Genomic DNA, 19,827 nt, shown 5'->3' with positions numbered 1-19,827 from the left:
ACAACGTTTGTCTTGCCACCATTATGTAGAACTTATCTTAAAGTTTTGTGATACTTTTTTTTTTTAAATACGCAATCATATAAAGGAAGACCCCATTGAACAAAGTTTTTCTAGCCATCACTCTATAGAATTTATCTTAAAGGTGATTTTTTTTTTAACACGCAAGATTCTGAAAGCAAAACCCCACAGAACACAAAGTTACCTAGCCACCACTCTATAGAACTTAGTTTAGGTGATGTTTTTTTTTTAAAATGCAAGACTCCACTTTCTCCACGTCGCATAATATGTTACATTATAGTCAACGTCCCTAGTTACCTAGATTAAAGATCCAAATGCTTGAAATCATCTCTCTTTGGGATATCTTTTATTGAATTTGCTATTCAATTAATTTGTTTTGTTCTTACTCAACCTAAACCCTTTTGATTCATGCTAAGTGTTTATCCTCGATGCAACCTCGTCTCTATTGGAAAGTGCTCTCAGTCTCCTACCACCGCTCTAGCCTGAGTCTTGGCTCCATTATACATGTCATTTATCTTCGTAATGTAAGCAATGGTACACCTCTAACCTCCGAGAATCTTTAGAGGACCTTCCTCAATAGTATTGACAAGTTGTACCTTTTTTACAGTTTTCTTTTTGTTACAAAAAATGCTTATATTTTTGGAATAAGCTAAAAGAAAGTAATTACTCCCTAAAATAATACTTAAAAACACTTTTATTAAGCACTATTTGTTAATGAAAAGTGTTTTTTAAATTTATTAATCAAAGGGTAAAACATTAGTGTATCTACAAATCAGAAATTGAAGTAATAGAACAAAATCGACCTAATTAGCGTAAACTATTAGTAGATCTCTCTGTGGGTGAACCAGAATTTCATTAGGAGGTTCAAAAATAAGAAGAAGCTAAGGGATAAATGAAAAATAGTTTAATAAATCCACAAGGTTAATACAGAAGAAGATGAAACCCAAACATCTTTTAGCATTTGCCGGAGATAAAATAAATCAAACTTAATTATGCAAGTCAACACTTGAAACAAAAATGTAGAGGTACTGTTTATTGTTGGTAATCATCATTACATTGGTTGTGCTGTGGGTGGCTTCACTCTTTAAAATTCTCTCTGCCTCACAAGCTGCAGTTCTAAATGACTTCTCTACAAAATGTCAATTCTTGTTTTCTTTTGTATTTACTATTACGATGCTTTTTACTCTATACTGATATCGATTTGCTAAAGAACAGTTCTAGTGATTTGCATTGTACTGAAATATAGGTAATGCAGATGCTAACTTTCAGTATTTTTTTTCTGCTTTGTTGCATTGTACTGAAATATAGGTAATGCAGATGGTATGGGCAATGTCAGAAAAGAAGAACATTATTTAGCTTCGATTGTACTTAAGGTTGTGAACATTAATGCTATGTTGGCTTCATGTGATCCTGCATTCCTCTATTTCTGCGACGGAATTTTTTGTAAATTGTTGGAGTAGCAAGTCAGATATGAGTGAGTCATTGATCTTTCTCTTCTCTAATAATTTACTCATCATGTGAAAGTTCTTGACCATCCAGATCTACAGGTATTCTTAATGTTTAAGCAAAGTTCTAACACCTAGTTCTGACTAGGATGGTTTTGGCAAATCATGGAACTCATTGTCAAAGATTATCAAGGAGGAAATTGTCAATTCTGCAATTGATTTGGTAACTGATTTTAGTTAATTATCTTGTTAAACTAAGATGGCATAATCTTGAGTAGCTTGTGCTTCTTTGATAGCTTATTCAAGCTTCCTCCTGTTGACACCAAATAGGTGGCTTTTCTACTTAGCTAGATTAAAATCTTGATCTGAAGTTATAAGCCTTTGTTTTGTTTGTTCATTTTAGTTGCATATAAAGAATCTATTTTCCTATTTCAGATGCGATGAATCAATTTGATTTGATTTACCCCTGCTTAATTGGAACTTATACACAAGAATCCATAATTACGACTTCATTGATCGATGCCTACCATCTGGAATTTAAGCAGAGAATGAATGGTTTACATATTCCATTCCTTACCTGGTGTCTACCAAATATAAGAAGTACCTTTGAAACATGTGTATGTTATAGACTGTTGTATTTATGCCTCTTTAATATTTGGTATTATATAGGACAGACTTTCAGAAGGAAAGCCAAAATTTTCATGAAGATAGATTGGGGCAACTTCATGAAGTTCCAAATTTAGGGAATAAGACAGCGGTTGCCTACTTCATACTTCATGTTGTAGACAATAAATTTTGCGTTTAGAAAATTGTCAAATACTCGAGACTTTCAAATACTGTAACAAGTGTAGTATTATATTCTAACACTGAATATTACAATCTGAATAATTCCTATGGTTCTTCTTTTCACAAATAAATTTGCAGTCACTTTTTCATTTTGTAATTTCTGTTTTTCCTTTGTGTTTTTATCCAAAATGTTGCCTTAGAGTTATTTGTGAGCAGAGAAAAATTTTATTATGTTACCTTATCATCTCATGGACATTTGTTTTCCAGGTTTGATAATTATGGAGTCTCAGGTCACTGTAACCATCAAGGTTATTTATCATATTCTGGTAGCCATTGATAGTACTTCGCATATGAAATTAGTCACGTATTATTTGGGTGTGGCGATGCGCTCTTTCAGATTTTATAAACAGATTTAATTACTGATATTTAATACTAGCAAATTAAAGTTTCATTGTGTTCCTATTTCTTTTTAGTTTGATATCTCTCTTTTACTTGATTAAGTATCATTATAAGGGATTCTTTACTTTTCTTTGTTGAAATTATAATTGACTGACATGCCGATGACATGTTGTGCATTTTGTACAACGAGGAAACGTTGATGAGTTGGACACTCCTTTGTAGATGTAAGCCTTCAAACTAAATCTTCTTCATGACTTAAAGAATTCTTTTTCTTTTTTAGTTGTTGTATAATACCAGCCTAAGATTAGCTTAAATAGAGTGACATGGTTAGTGAGGACTCATACAGCCAATTCCAACTTGAGTTTGGGATTATGGTGTAATTGTTGTTGTAGCATATTCTTCCACTAGTCTTGTAAAATCTTTGGTAGTGTAATATGTAAGGCTTAGAATTAGTAGCTTTAGTTTTAAATTAAATTTCCTTGCAATGCTTAACCTCTATTTTATGTCTTTCGACGGCTCATGCTGTTGATAAAATTACTACTTTAACAATAGAAATGGCTTTCAGCTTCCCTACTTGTCGCACATCTTGATAAAATGGTTATTTCATTTGCAGAAAACTGTTGCGAGATACTTCACATAAAGAAGTTGACGCCTGGGAGCTTGTGAGTTCTTCCCTTGTCTCGTTACCTTTGATTCTACTTGTAGATTTTTACTTGGGAATATCATACAAGAACTACGTCTGTGTCTCAATTCCAAGCATGTCCGAATCGACTGTACAAATTTTACTGACTATGTCGTCCCTTATATGCTCTCATCTTTTTCTTGGGAGTATCATAGCTTGCAGAATTCAAATGTTAACCGGTTTTGCATTCCTATGACTATGGTTGTTATCTTTGCCTATATATCACAATTTTACGGTTTAAGTTTTTGACTGGAGGCTGTGATTAGCACTAGCATATTGCGCAAGTACAGTGGACCACTTGACGTATGGCTGTCCCTTCTATCTGCTAAGTTCCATTTAAGTGGAGTAAGGCATTGTTTGCTAAATGAACATCCCAGAAGGAGCTTAGCTGCAATGGCTCAGCACAAGAGCCAGTGGGTTTGGTATGTAGTACCTTTGCTATATTATCTTGCTTAAGATGGTTAAAGTATAAAAAAGTCCGATCTGTTCTTGCCAGCACACCTTACATGTTTTATGACTATCTTTTTGTTTGCCTTCTTCAGGTTTCGCAAGCTATTTGTTTCTTTCTCAAGTTACACATATGTTAACTGCCTTTAGAAGATCAATTAGATACATATAAGGTTATTGGTTCCTCAAGACACTTGATCAGTCCTTCAGAGCATGTAAATTCCCATTTTATCAATTTTTGTGTGCTATAGTTCACCGGTTTTTTTGGTGATTCAGAATTCGGAGATCACTTTTGCCAAAAATTTACATGGACGTCCGTTAAGACCGTATCTATAGAGCCGGTTGGTCACCACAGCCAAAACGATCCATTTTAAAGGTCAAATGAGCCCAGAGCATGAAAATTTCCCATTTTGCCAATTTTCGTGTGCTATAGTTCACCAGTTTTTTTGGTGATCCATAATTCAGAGATCACTTTTGTGAAAAATTTACATGGATATCCGTTAAGACCGTATCTACAAAGCCGAATGGTCACCACAGCCAAAACAACTTATTTTCAAGGTCAAACAAGCCATATGGCAGGTAAACCCCTATTTTGTCAATTTTTGTGTGCTATAGTCCACCATATTTTTTTGGTGATTCGAAATTCAGAGATCACTTTTGTGAAAAATTTACATGGATATCCGTTAAGACCGTATCTACAAAGCCGAATGGTCACCACAGCCAAAACAACTTATTTTCAAGGTCAAACAAGCCCTATGGCAGGTAAACCCCTATTTTGTCAATTTTTGTGTGCTATAGTCCACCATATTTTTTTGGTGATCCGAAATTCAGAGATCATTTTCGCCAAAAATTTAAACAGATGTCCCTTCGAAACTTATCTATGGAGCCACTTGGTCTCCATGGCCAAAACGACCCATTTTCAAGGTCAAACGAGCCTAGCGCAGGCAAAACCCCTATTTTATCAATTTTCATGTGTTATAAATCCACCATATTTTTTATTATCGGAAATACCGAGATTATTTTTGCCAAAAATTTAGACTGACGTCCGATAAGACCTTATCTATGGTGCCATTTGGTCACCACGGCAAAAACCACTCATTTTCAATATCAAATGAGCCCCAGAGTAAGTAAACCCTCTATTTTGTCGATTTTTGTGTGTTTAATGATTTGGAATTTCTGAGATTATTTTTGCCAAAAATTTACACAAACGTTCGTTAAGAACTTATATATGGGTCCAGTTGGTACCACGGCCAAAAGAACCCCTTTTATAGGTTAAACGATTCTCAAAGCAGGTAAAATCCCTCATTTCGTCAATTTTCGTGTCCTATAATAGTCCTCCATCTTTTTTGGTAATGAGGAAATCCGTAATCATTTTTGCCAAAAATTTACACGGACGTCTGTAACAACTTATCTATGAAGCTGGTTGGTCACCACTGCCAAAATGGCCAATTTTCAGGTCAAACGAGCTCAGAGCAAGTAAACCCCTCATTTTGCTGATTTTCATGTGCTAATCATGATTTTCAAGATCATTTTTGCCAAATATTTAAACAGATGTCTAATAAGACCTAACTATGGAGTCGGTTGGTCACTACAGCCAAAAAGACCCATTTTCAAGGTCAAACGAGCCCCAAAATAGTCACACGCCTCGAGGACCCCCCCACCCACCCCACCCCAAGAGTCCTCAATCCCACCCTTCCCCACCCCAAGAGATCCTCCCCCCCCCCACCCGAGTCCTTAAGGCACACACCCCGAGGACACCACCCCAACCCCGAGTCCTCAAGGTGCACGCCCCGAGGACCCACCCACCCACGAGTCCTCAGGGCACATGCCTCGAGGAACCACCTACCCCCGAGTCCTCAAGGCGTACGCCTTGAGAAACCCCCTCCCTCCCGACTCCTCAAGGCGCACGCCCTAAGGACCCCCCACCCCACCCCCGAGTCCTCATTCCCTGAGGTTTCCCCCCCCCCCTCCCGAGTCCTAAAATTTCACAAAATATAACATAAAAGGGGTAGTTGTGAATTTTTGAACTTCAAACGGACATAAATCGTGGCTTCGATGTCCAATCGCGGATTTTTTCAATCTGCTTATTTTTCCGATGTTTACGCGAAAAAACACTACACACTGAGATAGAATTTATAATTTTTATATTCATCAGCTTTTGACCATATATAGTGTAAAATTATAAGGAAAAAATGAAAGTCAAATCGGATAAGGGAATTGAGTTTACCACGTAAAATTTCAAAAGAATAAGTAACTTCAAAAAATGAATCGCCTCTGAAAGCTATTCAAGGCAAAAGATACCGTCATTTAAAGTTTTACCAAATGTAACGTAAAACGGATAGTTGTGAATTTTTAAACTTCAAACATCGTGTCTCCGATATCCGATTGAGGCGATCTTTTTCTATCTGTTTTTTATATCTACCCGTAATAACACCACACACTGATATAGGATTTATAGTTTTACATTTATCGATTTTTGAGCCGTATATAGGGTAAATTATAAGGAAAAAATATAAGTCATATTAGATATGGAAATTGAGTTTACCACGTAGATCTCAAAAAAATAGGAAACTTTAAAAAGAGAATCGCCTCTAAAAGATATTTGAGGAAAAAATTATGGTCATTTGAAGTTTCAAATGTAACGTAAAACGAGTAGTTGTGAATTTTTGAAATTAAAACGGACATAAATCGTGCCTTCGATGTTCGATCGAGACCATATCTTTTTAATCTGCTTATTTTTTCGATATCTATGCGAAAAAACACCACATACTGAAATATGATTTATATTTTACTTGTATCGGTTTTTGAGCATATATAGGGTAAAATTATAAGAAAAAAATGAAAGTCAAACCGGATAAGAGAATTGAGTTTACCACGTAGATCTCAAAAAAATAAGCAACTTTAAAAAAAGAATCGCCTCCAAAAAGATATTAGAGGCAGAAGTTACGGTCATTTGAAGTTTTACCAAATGTAACGTAAAAGGGGTAGTTGTGAATTTTTGAACTTCAAACGGACCTAAATCGTGCCTCCGATGTTCGATCGAGGCGATTTTTTTAGAATCTGCATATTTTTTTGATATCTACGCAAAAAATTATCACACACTGAGATAGGATGTGTAGCTATACATTTATCGGATTTTGACCATATATAGGGTAAAATAATAAGGAAAAAATACAAGTAAAATCAGATAAGAGAATTGAGTTTACCACGTAGATCTCAAAAAAATAAGCAACTTTAAAAAAGAATCGTCTTTTAAAGATATTCAAGGCAAAAGTTACGGTTATTTGAAGTTTCACCAAATGTAACGTAAAAGGGGTACTTGTGAATTTTGAACTTCAAATGGATATAAATCATGCCTCCGATGTCCGATCTGTTAGGTTTTATTTGTCCTAAATTTCTTACCATATATAGGTTTTCCTTTTAGGAAAAGGTTTTGGATTGACTAATCCTTTTTCTGGTAGGAAAATGTTTAGGACTCTATAAATAGAGGCATGTTCCTTCTAACTTAATCAACATTCACAATGTAGTCTTAAAAGCTTTGAGAGTTTTGGTTAGGGGGAGAATTTATGGGTCACAAGCTTGATACGTTATCACTTGTGTGAACCTCCCATGTATTCCAAGTAAATTGGTTGAGGTTGTTTCCCTCTGTATTTTGTACTCTCATATTTATAGTGGATTGCTCATCTCCTTTGTGGACGTAGGTCAATTGACCGAACCACGTTAAATCTTTGTGTCTTTTGGTATATTTCTCGTTGCCTTCTTACTCGTGGTCTTTTGAGGTTTGCTTTGCTAGCTTCCGCATTTACACCTGCTTATTTTCGGTCCTAACACGATCAAGGCAATTTTGTATTTCAATCTGCATATTTTTTAATATCTACGCGAAAAAATACCTCACATTGAGATATGATTTATAGTTTTACGTTTATCGGTTTTTGAGCCGTATATAGGGTAAATTATAAGGAAAATTATAAGTCATATTAGATAAGGGAATTGAGTTTACCACGTAGATATCAAAAAAAATAAGCAACTTTAAAAAAAATCGTCTCTAAAAGATATTTGAGACAAAAGTTATGGTAATTTGAAGTTTCACCCAATATAATATAAAATGGGTAGTTGTGAATTTTTGAACTTCAAACAGACATAAATCGTGCCCCGATGTCCTATCAAGGCATTTTTCTTCAATCTGCTTAATTTTTTGATATCCGTGCGAAACAACACCACACACTAAGATAGGTTTTATAGTTTTACATTTATTGGTTCTTGACCATATATAGGGTAAAATTAAAAGGAAAAAATGAAAGTCAAATCGAATAAAGGAATTGAGTTTACCACGTAGATATCAAAAAAATAAGCAACTTTTAAAAAAACGCCCCTAAATGATATTCGACGCAAAAGTTACGGTCATTTGAAGTTTCACCAAATGTAACGTAAAAGGGGTAGTTGTGAATTTTTTAACTTCAAACGAACATAAATCGTGCCTTCGATGTTAGATCGTGACAATTTTTTTTCATTCTGCTTTTTTTTTTTTTGATATCTATGCGAAAACACCACACACTAAGTTAGGATTTATGGTTTTACATTTATCGAATTTTTGAGCATATATAGGGTAAAATTATCATTTAGTTCATATTATAAACTATAGTAGTAAATCAATTTTTAAATTAATAATGAACTTATAAAATGGATAATCACACCGCACGATCAAATTCACTAGTCTAGAAATATGTTTCATGTGGTAAGAAAGTGTGACATGTGTTAGATACGTGAGGAGTTTCTTTTTCTTTTTTTTTTAATTTTCTAGTGTGGCTTGGGAAAGGATGTTTCCATGGTTTCGTACAACATATTTTTAATAGAATGTGTGGGGTTGAGTTGACGTGCATATTTAGAGTTGGAGGAAGATTCTGATTTGTCTAACGTGGAGAAATGGGGCCACGTAATTTAAATTTGTGTGGAGTGTGGGAACCAAAATTCAAATCACAAAATTCATGTGTAGCTTCGTTTTCTTAAAAGAAAAGTTTTTGTTTACGGGATTTGGAAATCAAAGTCCATATTTCTTAGTATTTGTTTAGTTATATAAAAAGTGTGAATCCTAAGATGCTCATATGGAATGAATGAAAAACGATAAGCACACACCTCTAGCTTAATATATTGTATACTTTTGTTTTGATGGACTGAAATTTGTAATTGCGTAAACGTCAATACCAATCTTCAAACTAATTTATTTGTCTGCAATTTTCTGGTAAAGGGAAAGGTAAACCTAAAATTTGCAACATAGAGACAAGGAATTTCAATAAAATTAGTGGTATAAGATAAAATTTAAATGAAAATCTTAATTATATAGACAGAGAATATAAATAAAGTCATATTTGTTGACATACTTGTTTTCATTACATTATTCTTATATGACATTAAACTTTTAGTTAGCCTCACATAGTAATATATATCTAAGAATTAATTCTAGTTAATTGGATGTCAGTTATGTGTTTACAATATATTACCTAGGATAGTATTGTAAAACTTTATTTATTAATATGAAGATTTGAGTTATTTAATTCGAAGTTTTAAAATATTTTTGGTAAAATATAGATAGTTTTTCTTTTTTCTTTTTCTTAACATAAAATTTAAACTTAGATGAAAATAAAATCATAAAAATTACCATTAAAATCTTTCGAGCCTCAATATTTTAGGTGTCTAAACCAAATAATTACGATTAGACGACATTGGTTATGATGTTCTCTTCCTTTGCAGCCATATAAGTTGTTGCTAATACAAATACTTAGTTAATTGTCACTGAATTTAATGTTTCAAATAATTTTAGCGATAATTCTAAAAAAGGACGGTAAAGATTCTAACCATTACCGCTAAGGTATCAATTTTGGTGGCATTTATAAAATTGCATATTTGAACACTTCAGTTCAATAGTACTAAAAAACACAACTCTGTTTACCAATGCAACACATAGTCCTCAAAGTAGAATAAAAACTATCAATGTTTACTATCAAAACTAGAATCTAAAACAAATTGTCTAATACTCTTAAAACTAAACGTCAATGATAAATTTTAATGGGATAATGTTTTCAAAAAACCTGCTAACATGTCTTGCCTCAAAATGATAGGGTACACCAAATATGTTGTCTTTCACGGTTTATATAAACACAAATTATACAAAATATAAAATATAATTTATGTTTGTATAAAAAGAGATAGTGATATTTAATAAATAAATGTTTTATTTCAATTCAATTGTATACAAATTCAAATTTTATTAAGAATATACAAACATATAAAATTAAATAGATAGGCTGCCAACGATTTATACAAACGAGAAACTGACAACAATTTATACTAATGGTTAGCCAGCGAAATTATACAAATCTGAAGAAGAGCCAGCGAATTATACAATTTTATATATATATATATATATATATATATATATATATATATTCCCAAATCCGGGGTATGGTTAAAGAAGATTACTTTAAAGAATAAAGGTTAAGAGAAAGAGATCAACAGTAATAATAGATTCATGAATGGACAGGAAAAAAAAGGAAGTTGAAACTAGAAACTAATATGATAATTACATAATAGAACAAGAGAGTGAATGAGTACTGAGTAGAATTGTACAACATTAAAAGTTTAACGAATTTTGAAAAAACACCACTTTTATTGAAATATTCACTTTTATCGAAACATCAGCAGTAAATCAAACTTGGTTAAACAAACTCCAAAGTGTATTTTATGTATAGAAGTTGTTTGTTCAATTCGAATTCTATACCATATAAATATGTTTGGACTTAATTTGTAAATATTTTGTAAGCTTAGCTACTTTTTGCAAACTTAGAATCTAGAAATATGTTCCATGTGATCTAAAAAAGCTTTTGAAAAACAAAATTTTTAGAGTAGTCTAGAAATTTATAGTACCATCTACACTCAAACCTTTCCCCGGTATAAAGTTGATGCTGTAGTAATACTTTAATTTGACAAAAATCATAAGCAAAAAAAATGTGCACATTAGAGAAATTGGGAAATTTATTCATTCTAACACTCACCGGGGACGATGAACACAGGCTAAATCTCTCTCTTATCGACTCAATTAAATCTGCTCTCGATCGCGTAACGGCTGAAGCAACCGGCAGCTCCGCTCTAATTACTACAGCTCAGGGCAAATTCTTCTCTAATGGCGTTGATCTGACTTGGGCATTGTCCGATCCATCGCGCTATCCGTTGATGAACTCCAAGCTCAAATCCCTCATTTTTGAATTTTTCAACCTTCCCATGCCAACAATCGCGGCTGTAACAGGTCATGCTTCGGCTGCCGGATTCGTACTGGCGATGAGCCATGATTACATCCTGATGCGAAAGGATCGTGGATATCTGTACATGAATGAAATCGATATAGGATTGAAAATTCCGAATTGGTTCGTGACTTTGGTGAAGAACAAAGTGAAGTCGCCGGTAGCTTGGCGTGAAGTGGTTATGAGAGGTACTAAATTGACTGCTGACATGGCAATCGAGCAGGGAATCGTCGTCTCCGCGCACCATGGTGCAGCGGAGACGATGAAGGAGGCTATAAAGCTTGGGGAGGAGTTGATAGAGAGGAAATGGAATGGTGAAGTTTACTCTCACAGCAGAAGGGTTGTGTTTTCTGATGTTTTGGTTGCGCTGCCTAGTAAAATGGTATCTAAATTGTAATTTGGAGACTTAATTTGGTACAATAAATAAATAAATAAAATAGGAATAAGTTTGTGGCATGTTCGCTAAAAAGAATCTCTTTATAATCCATTAATATTTATGAATTATGGGCCAACAATAAAAATAAAATTCGTGTATAGTGAATTTACGATCCATTATCTCAACATCACTTGTGACAATGAGTATTTCTGGAGCTCGAAGCAGAAAAAGCATTGGATTTAGCTAGGAAACTACTCCAATTAACGCCAGAGTGTGTGTAAATTTTTCAAGGAATAGTAAAAAATGAAGATCATAATAATGTTAGATTCGAAAAAATTAGCACTACAAGAGAATTATAAAAAAAAATTATAACTCCTCTATTAGCTTAGCAATAGAATTGAATACTTAACTATGTACGGCTCAATAAAAATTTACCTATATCAAATATTTATATATCGATCAAATTAATGTATATATTAAACATTTGTTTCAATTTACACAACTATTAATAACTAATGATTATCTCTACTCAGAGGAGAATAGTCTATGATATTAGTCAACATTCAACCACCCTATAACGTATGAGACTGATCCTCTATTAATTAGAGATATCTCAGGTTCAAGCCTGGATATAGAAAAAAATTCTTGATCAAAACGTTTTTTTTTTAATAGAGCTTTATGTGGCACAAATTTAAAATTCAAATAGCGTCTTAGGCACAAGTCTAAAATAATCAGGCTTTAATATAGATACTATACATGGAATAAATAAAAAATTAGTCAACATTTAGGCAGCTGTCATTGGGGAAATTTGCATATAAAAAAAAGTATACACTACTAACTGGGCTAAGTTCATAGGAAAAATGTGCACGTTACAGAAACAGGGGAATTTATTCATTCTTACACTCACCGGCGACGATGAGCACAGGCTAAATCCTTCTCTTATTGATTCAATCAGATCCGCTCTCGAACGGATAACGGCGGAAGCAACAGGCAGCTCCGTTTTAATCACTACAGCTCAGGGCAAATTCTTCTCTAATGGCTACGATCTCGATTTGGCTTCGTCCGATCTATCCAGCTTAGAGTTAATGGATTCCAAGCTCAAATCGCTCATTTCTGAACTTTTCAACCTTCCTATGCCTACGATCGCGGCTGTTACCGGCCATGCTTCGGCGGCCGGATTCATATTGGCGATGAGCCATGATTACATCCTGATGCGAAAGGATCGTGGATTTCTGTACATGAGTGAAATTGATATCGGATTGAAAATTCCGAATTGGTTTGTGACTTTGGTGAAGAACAAAGTGAAGTCGCCTGTAGCTTGGCGTGAAGTGGATATGAGAGGTACAAAATTGACCGCTGACATGGCAATCGAGCAGGGTATCGTCGTCTCCGCGCACCAGGGTGCAGCGGAGACGATGAAGGAGGCTATAAAGCTTGGGGAGGTGTTAATGGCGAGGAAATGGGATGGGAAAGTTTACGCACATAATAGGAAGCTTGTGTTTTCAGATGTATTGGTTGTGCTAAACAATGAGATTGCATCTAGATTGTAAACAAGTAAGTTGGAATACATTAAAAATAAAAATCGAGTCCATAACTTTATTTATGATTCTTGTTGTTTCTGATTCTTTATGTAATTATGTATCCATCTTCCTTAGTGTGTAGAACAGTAGAATTTAATGAGAATTAAAATTTTAATTTTGAGTTGATGAGACAAAGTACTTTGCATGTAAAGGATCTTTTCTCTTTAGGTCAATTGGTATTCTAAAAAATCCTTGCATTTCTTGTAAATCTTTTCAATCCTATATTGTATATCACTACAATTAGCCAATTTTTATTCCTCTAGCCTATAGATTTAGCCATTTTCATTGAATCCAAGTATGAAAGTCTCGCCAAATTGCATTTGTGAAATAGCAGTTTCATTCTCAACTTGAAAAAAGGAGCAACTCCCATCAGCAATAAAACATCATTTGAAAAGCAATCCTTTGATTCTTAGCTTTCCACGGAGAGTCGGCGACAATATAAATGTATGCTTAGACTCAACAATATTGGACATTGGTCATGTTATTTGTGGGTTTGAGAAGATGAATGCTTTGGCTTTGAAAGGAAGAAACGTTACTTGGATAAGTATGTATAAGAACATATATGTTAATTGAGAGATTCGATTGTTGAATAAGTATCCAACATGATTGATATGTTACTTAAGAAAGTTCAATAAGTAATCAACATGACTGAGGATACTGAAGGTAGAGTGATTCATATGGAAGACCTTGGCAATTGGTGGGACTTGGTCTTCTAATTTTGAGCTACATAATTTAGTTTGAATTTGATATAACAATCTATTTCATGAATTTACATAAAATTAAGAGTAATGTCTTTTATATCGTAGTCTGGTTTTTAAGTTAAATTTTGATGTAAAATCATAAGATTTTTCATTTAACACAGTAGCTGAAAGAATTAGCAAAATTAGTGAACTGGTCGGTCTCCATTGGCCATCCCAAAATTAGTACTCCCGACTCTATCGCCTCCAACACAGAATTCCATCTATAGTGACTCAGAAACCCACCAACGGCTCGATGTCTTACTAGGCCACTCCCTAAAACTCTCTCCTCAAACCCTTGTGGCACTAATCCAAACCCTTCACTCTACTTTTCTCAAGCCCAATAATTAAGGCCTCCATTTGGGCCTTTGTTAGTAACTTTTGACTCCCAAAAGCTACGTAAAGAACAGACTCATTCATCAAGAGAAAAGTTACATAAATTAATACATTTTAATAAATAATTATTGATTTTAGCAACACTTTTAATTTATTATCATTTATAGTAATACTATGTTAAATTTGTAATATGAATTAAAAGTGAATTACGTATGCAATATATATGAATTATAATTGTTTTTTGAAATATTATGTTTGTTTGGTAAAAATTTGACATATTGTATTATAAGTGTGTTAAAATCTGTGATAAATATATTATCCATCGTTAAAACCTGTATTATATGTGAATAATAAATTGTTCTTTGTTATATGTATTAAACTTGTATTATAAATGAATTAAAAGTGATCATGTGAAAAAAATGTTACTGCTATAAATGATAAATATTTTTTTATTATAGTATATTTATGTAAGTTTCCCTTCGTCAAGCCAAGTGAAAACTTTCTTTGGTTACCGTATCATGAATGTGGCAAATCCAATATTGCTTTGATATATTCCTTGAAATATGTGTATTCAATAAGTAGTACTCTTAATTAAGATTCGAGTTGTATTTCTAGTAATGGGGTATATGAACATGTATATGTTTCCACCATTAAATTTTGTATACATAATTTTTAACAACAAGATGTTATTAATGATAGGACAGATTCTCTAGAATCCTAATTTGTCCTAAATTCATGTGTTTCAGTTGTATTTCATATTTAGATCTACATAATTAAATGTATATGCTTATTATGTATTCAATATACATATTTTTTGATATAATGTATGAATTTAGATACATAAAATTACTACTAGATACGTATAACAAATACATAAAATTAATATTAGATATATATAAATAGATACATAAAATTAATACTAGATGCGTATAACAAATACATAAATTAATGCTAGATAAATTTATGATACATACGAATGTACTTGTATGATACTCATGTATCTAAATGTTTAGTTTGTTAGATACATCATAATAGACATATCAAGTTATTGAATTTATTATCTTAAGAGTAATGATTTAAAAATTAATCAAATTACATTACCAAGATATACATGTTTTTATCTTAAATTAATAATATTAATAAAATTACTATTTCAAAGAATAATAAAATTAATTAATTATCTATATATTTTGAAAATCCTCAATTATTCCTTTAATTAAGGAAATCAATTACATCCAATTAATTTAAATAAATAAATTTTATATCTCAATTTTAAAATTCGACCAATACATATATTTCATGAATTTAGTCATCTATCCTAAACATGAAATATAATAGAGAAAGTGATACGTAAAACTCTTGAAAGTTTTAATAATTAAAACTTAAATTAGTATAATTCCCCCGATAAATAATAAATAAACTAATTACTCTCGATAAAATATGGTCGTTGACATTATTGCTGCTTTAAAAAGCAATAGCATAAAAATAAGCCCCACACTCATAAAGTAAAGGGACAGTGAAACTAAATAGCATCTTGACTATTTTTTGTATGGTGTAAAAAAAAAAAAACTAAATTAATTATGTCCATTAATTAAATCTATAAATCAAATTAATAATAAAGTTTGGTTTCTTTAATTTCAAACACAGACATCTCTAAATTCTCACTCTTTCTCGTTTGAATTAGAAGTATTTTCGCATGAATTATTAGTTTCGTTTTTAAATTATTGATAAAAAATTTTAAAGTTATTTAATTAACTAAATTCAGATATACATTTGATCTATCACATGACATAACAGGTGATTTCAAATTCTCGTAAAAACATATAACTTTTAATAAAAATTTAAACATTCATATGAAAAAAAAATTGAAACTATCAACTATTAATTCATAACAAATTTAAGAGTACTTGCACATGACATACTAGCTTTTTAGCAAATAAAGATAAATATTAAAAGATCAGCATCCACTCATATCACATGTATAAATTTAATAGCCCAAACCCCACAAAGTTCCATAATAACAAATTACTACAATCTACTTTATAAATAATATATGCTATTATCAAGAAAATTTCATTAAATTGTGCAAAACTAAACGAGTCATCTCTTATTTGCCTTTCTTTAATAATTGCACCTACCAATAAATTTCCTCCATTTTCCACCATATAAATAAACATCACTAAAGTATAACATATTTACAAGTTCATTCAAAATTCAAACTCACTCAACTTGTTGTGAGAAAAATAAAAAATGTCACAAAATGGTGTTCATATCTTAATTTTTCCATTTCCAGCACAAGGTCACATACTTCCCCTTCTTGATTTTACCCATCAACTTCTTCTTCGTGGCTTTAAAATTACGATTTTAGTGACACCTAAAAATGTACCGATTCTTGATCCTCTTATTTCTACACACCCATCGGTTGAAATTCTTGTTTTTCCGTTTCCGGGCCACCCATCTCTTCCTTCCGGAGTTGAAAACATTAAGGATGTTGGAAACTCCGGCAACACCCCAATTATTGGTGGGCTTAGAAAGCTTCGTGGCCCAATAGTAGAGTGGTTTAAGGCCCAATCAAATCCTATTTGCGATTTCTTCTTGGGCTGGACTTTAGATTTGGCCCAAGAAGTTGGTGTACTCGGAATTGTATTTTACAGTTCCGGGGCTTTATTTATTCTTGATATTTGGAAGAATTTTAAGGCTTTATAAAGATTTGGGCTTTGTTGAGTTTAATGGGCTTCCTAAAAGCCCAAGATTTGTGAGGGAACATCTTCCTTCAGTGTTTCAAAGGTTTATAGAGGGTGGTGATCCAGATTGGGAGATTGTTAGAAATGGACTTATTGCAAATGGTAAGAGTTTTGGGTCAATTTTCAATACTTTTGAGGTTTTAGAAAGTGAGTATTTGGGCTTTTTGAAGAAGGAAATGGGCCATAATCGTGTGTATTCAATTGGGCCAATAAATTTGGAATTGGAAAGTCTAATGTTGATGTAAATGAGAGAGTTTTTACTTGGCTTGATGAGTGTCCTAATGAGTCTGTTCTTTATGTGGAAGCCAAAAGTTACTAACAAAGGCCCAAATGGAGGCCTTAACTATTGGGCTTGAAAAAAGTGGAGTGAGGTTCATTTTAGTAGCTAAACAATTGACAGCCCAACAAGAGGAACAAGATTTTGGATCAGTGTCAAAAGGGTTTGAGGAGAGAGTCTTAGGGAGAGGCCTAGTAATAAAGGGTTGGGCTCCACAAGTGGAGATATTGGGCCATCGAGCCGTTGGTGGGTTTTTGAGTCACTGCGGATGGAATTCTGTGTTGGAAGCGATAGTGGCTGGTAAACTAATTTTGGGATGGCCCATGGAGGCCGACCAATTCATAAACACGTGGTTATTGGTTGACAATATGAAGACATCGATCCGAATTTGTGAGGGCTCAGACTCAGTGCCTGACCCGATGGAGTTGGGTCGAAAAATTAGTGAGGCAATGAGTAGTGATTTGTTTAAGGAGAGGGCCAAAAAAATGAGTAATGAAGCACTTGAAGCTGTCAAAATTGGAGGGAGCTCTAAAAGGGATTTAGATTCCATTGTAAGAGAGTTGGCCCAACTAAAAAGTTGAAAATTCATGCAAATGGGCCTAATTATTTCAAGTTGGGCCTAGATGAACTCTTGATAAGTATTCTTAAACTTAAATATAAATTTATGTAAAAATTATGTGATAATGTTTGGAAGGAAAATGAGACAAGTTGACCTTGTTCATCTAATGTTCTATTTATTCTAAAGATGCCTCATTATTTGTTACAAATAAATGTCATTTCTTATAATGTATATTTGTTTTTGGAATTCAATTTCTAGATTGCAACGTTGATCTATTAGATTTACATGTTGATTGTGATTTATAAGTGGAGTCTCGTAAGGTAGTTTATTCGTATTTTTCCCACCTTGTGAAATTAAAAAATTATTTTTAATAAATTATTGAGTTAATTAAATTATATCAGCTCAAATATAAAGCAGGTGTAACACATTTTTTTCGATTCCATTGTCTTTTTTCTTAATGTAACATTATTTAAATCTCTTATGATACATAATTTTTTGAGTGACAGAACTAACTTGCAATATTTTTATGTATCGATATATAATATTCAACCTTTTGGAATCATATTCCTATAGTAACCTCTATCCTTTCTAATTTTGAGTAATAAACGTATAATTTTATTGTTACAACCTTATGACAAGTTTATTCCGTATATGAAGAAACTATACAGTATATACTTTATTATTTAATTGAATTATGAATCTAATCTTATACTATATTATCTTTCACAATTTTCACATATTTTTTATTACTCTTTTAAAAGATTTGAATAACAAATTAAATTTATTTAAGAACTTAAAAAGGTGTTTAAAGGAGAGTAAATTAATGAAAGTATGTACGTGTTTTCATAGTGAAGTTGGGGTATCATAATTTTTTTAAGGTTGTGACCTTGTAAACCTATATATATATATATAATATTTTGTTATTAAAATATCATAATTGTTACAAATTTTATAATATTTGATTTTTGCTATTTGCACTTTTTGTAGAGAAGGCTATATTTTAATATTAAAAAATATTAGTAAAGTAAGGTTTAGGTTGCATTTATTTTTATTGAAATTAATTAATACGTTTGAATCTTAATACATATTTGGATAATAAGATTTTAGAAATCTAAATTTGAATGTTATATGCGAATTATTGAGATTTGTACTAAAATCTGCATATTATAATTAAGATTAATTTTTTAAAACATCTAATACACAAAAATTAATTTGTTTACTTCTAATAATAAATATAAAACTAATCAGATATTATGTATCTACAAAATATTTTTTAAAATATACATGAGTTGATGGTGGTAATGGTTACCTAAGCAATGATGGTTGTAGATGTCGACTGAGACTGACGTTGGCTAATAGTTGGGTGTAGGTAGTAGCTAGTATTAACGGTTAGTGATTCAGTTTGGATCGGTTATTGTTTAAAATCAAAATTAAAGTAATCTAATGTTTTTTTAAATTTCTAAAATCAAATCAAATCAAAAGAAAAAAGTAACTATCGGTTTGGTTTGGTTTTTCTGGTTTATTTTTGTTTGAAAGTAATAATTTTTTAGAACGTATATATCTTGATATACACAAACATCAAGTACATGAACAATCTATGAAAAGCTAATGTTGGTTCAATTAAGCAATGTTAAAGTTATCATTACATGAATAAATTGATTTATTAAGAGAAACTGTAACTATTTTTGTGAAGTACAATAGGTAAAGACTAAAATAGATTTTGATGGACTCGAATTTAAGATTGGTATACTTGGGCTAAAGTGTTGGGTTTGACAAAATGATAAAGTTAAAGACTAAAGTTAATTAATATTTAACAAAATATTTTTAATTTATTTATGAATAATATATAAATAATTATAAAATTTATATATCTAATCTATCGGTTCGGATTGGTTATTTTTGCGGTTGTTTTTTTTCAATAAAATCAAAACCAAACCAAATAGTATCGATTTTCAAAATTTAAAAACCAAACCAAAAAGTATCGATTTTTAAAATTTAAAAATCAAACTAAACCAAATATCGATTTTTTTAATCGATTTGATTCGAATTGCGATTTGATTTGATTGTTAACCATAACCGTGAACAACCCTAATTATACTAATTGATTTTGATAATGACAGTTATTTGTTATTATTTCATAAAATCA

The 19,827-nt window shown here is 32.0% G+C and overlaps 2 protein-coding genes, 1 long non-coding RNA gene and 1 pseudogene across 4 annotated transcripts; all 4 read left to right on the top strand.

Moving 5' to 3' along the window:
• Nucleotides 1-1,074: 1,074 nt before the first annotated feature.
• LOC138348492 (uncharacterized) lies at nt 1,075-4,121 on the top strand. 2 transcript variants are annotated; one of them, XR_011221108.1, is made up of 4 exons: nt 1,290-1,492; nt 1,612-1,686; nt 3,262-3,752; nt 3,873-4,095. It is a non-coding gene; the product is annotated as an uncharacterized lncRNA (long non-coding RNA). The 2 variants fall into 2 exon arrangements; XR_011221107.1 differs by having other exon boundaries at nt 1,075-1,492; nt 1,612-3,752; nt 3,873-4,121.
• A 5,971-nt stretch (nt 4,122-10,092) lies between these two features.
• LOC101257169 (enoyl-CoA delta isomerase 1, peroxisomal-like) lies at nt 10,093-11,541 on the top strand. The gene has a single exon (XM_004238966.5). The coding sequence runs from the start codon at nt 10,780-10,782 to the stop codon at nt 11,467-11,469; it is 690 nt and encodes a 229-aa protein (XP_004239014.1). The 5' UTR covers nt 10,093-10,779; the 3' UTR covers nt 11,470-11,541.
• A 674-nt stretch (nt 11,542-12,215) lies between these two features.
• On the top strand, nt 12,216-13,276 carry LOC101256875 (enoyl-CoA delta isomerase 1, peroxisomal-like). Its single transcript, XM_004238965.5, has one exon. The coding sequence runs from the start codon at nt 12,309-12,311 to the stop codon at nt 12,996-12,998; it is 690 nt and encodes a 229-aa protein (XP_004239013.1). The 5' UTR covers nt 12,216-12,308; the 3' UTR covers nt 12,999-13,276.
• Nucleotides 13,277-16,156: 2,880 nt separating this feature from the next.
• Nucleotides 16,157-17,971, top strand: LOC101256587 (UDP-glycosyltransferase 89A2-like; annotated as a pseudogene).
• Nucleotides 17,972-19,827: the final 1,856 nt, after the last annotated feature.

Source organism: Solanum lycopersicum, chromosome 5 (genome assembly GCF_036512215.1).
Source record: "Solanum lycopersicum chromosome 5, SLM_r2.1".
NCBI classification, from domain to species: domain Eukaryota; kingdom Viridiplantae; phylum Streptophyta; class Magnoliopsida; order Solanales; family Solanaceae; genus Solanum; species Solanum lycopersicum.
The sequence above is the reverse complement of the archived record's forward strand: the minus strand, read 5'-3'. Positions and strand labels throughout refer to the sequence as shown.

What these genes read in the sequence shown, in the direction of transcription:
- LOC101257169 (XM_004238966.5), top strand. Translation starts at nt 10,780, where the DNA reads ATGTGCACATTAGAGAAATTGGGAAATTTATTCATTCTAACACTCACC.
- LOC101256875 (XM_004238965.5), top strand. Translation starts at nt 12,309, where the DNA reads ATGTGCACGTTACAGAAACAGGGGAATTTATTCATTCTTACACTCACC.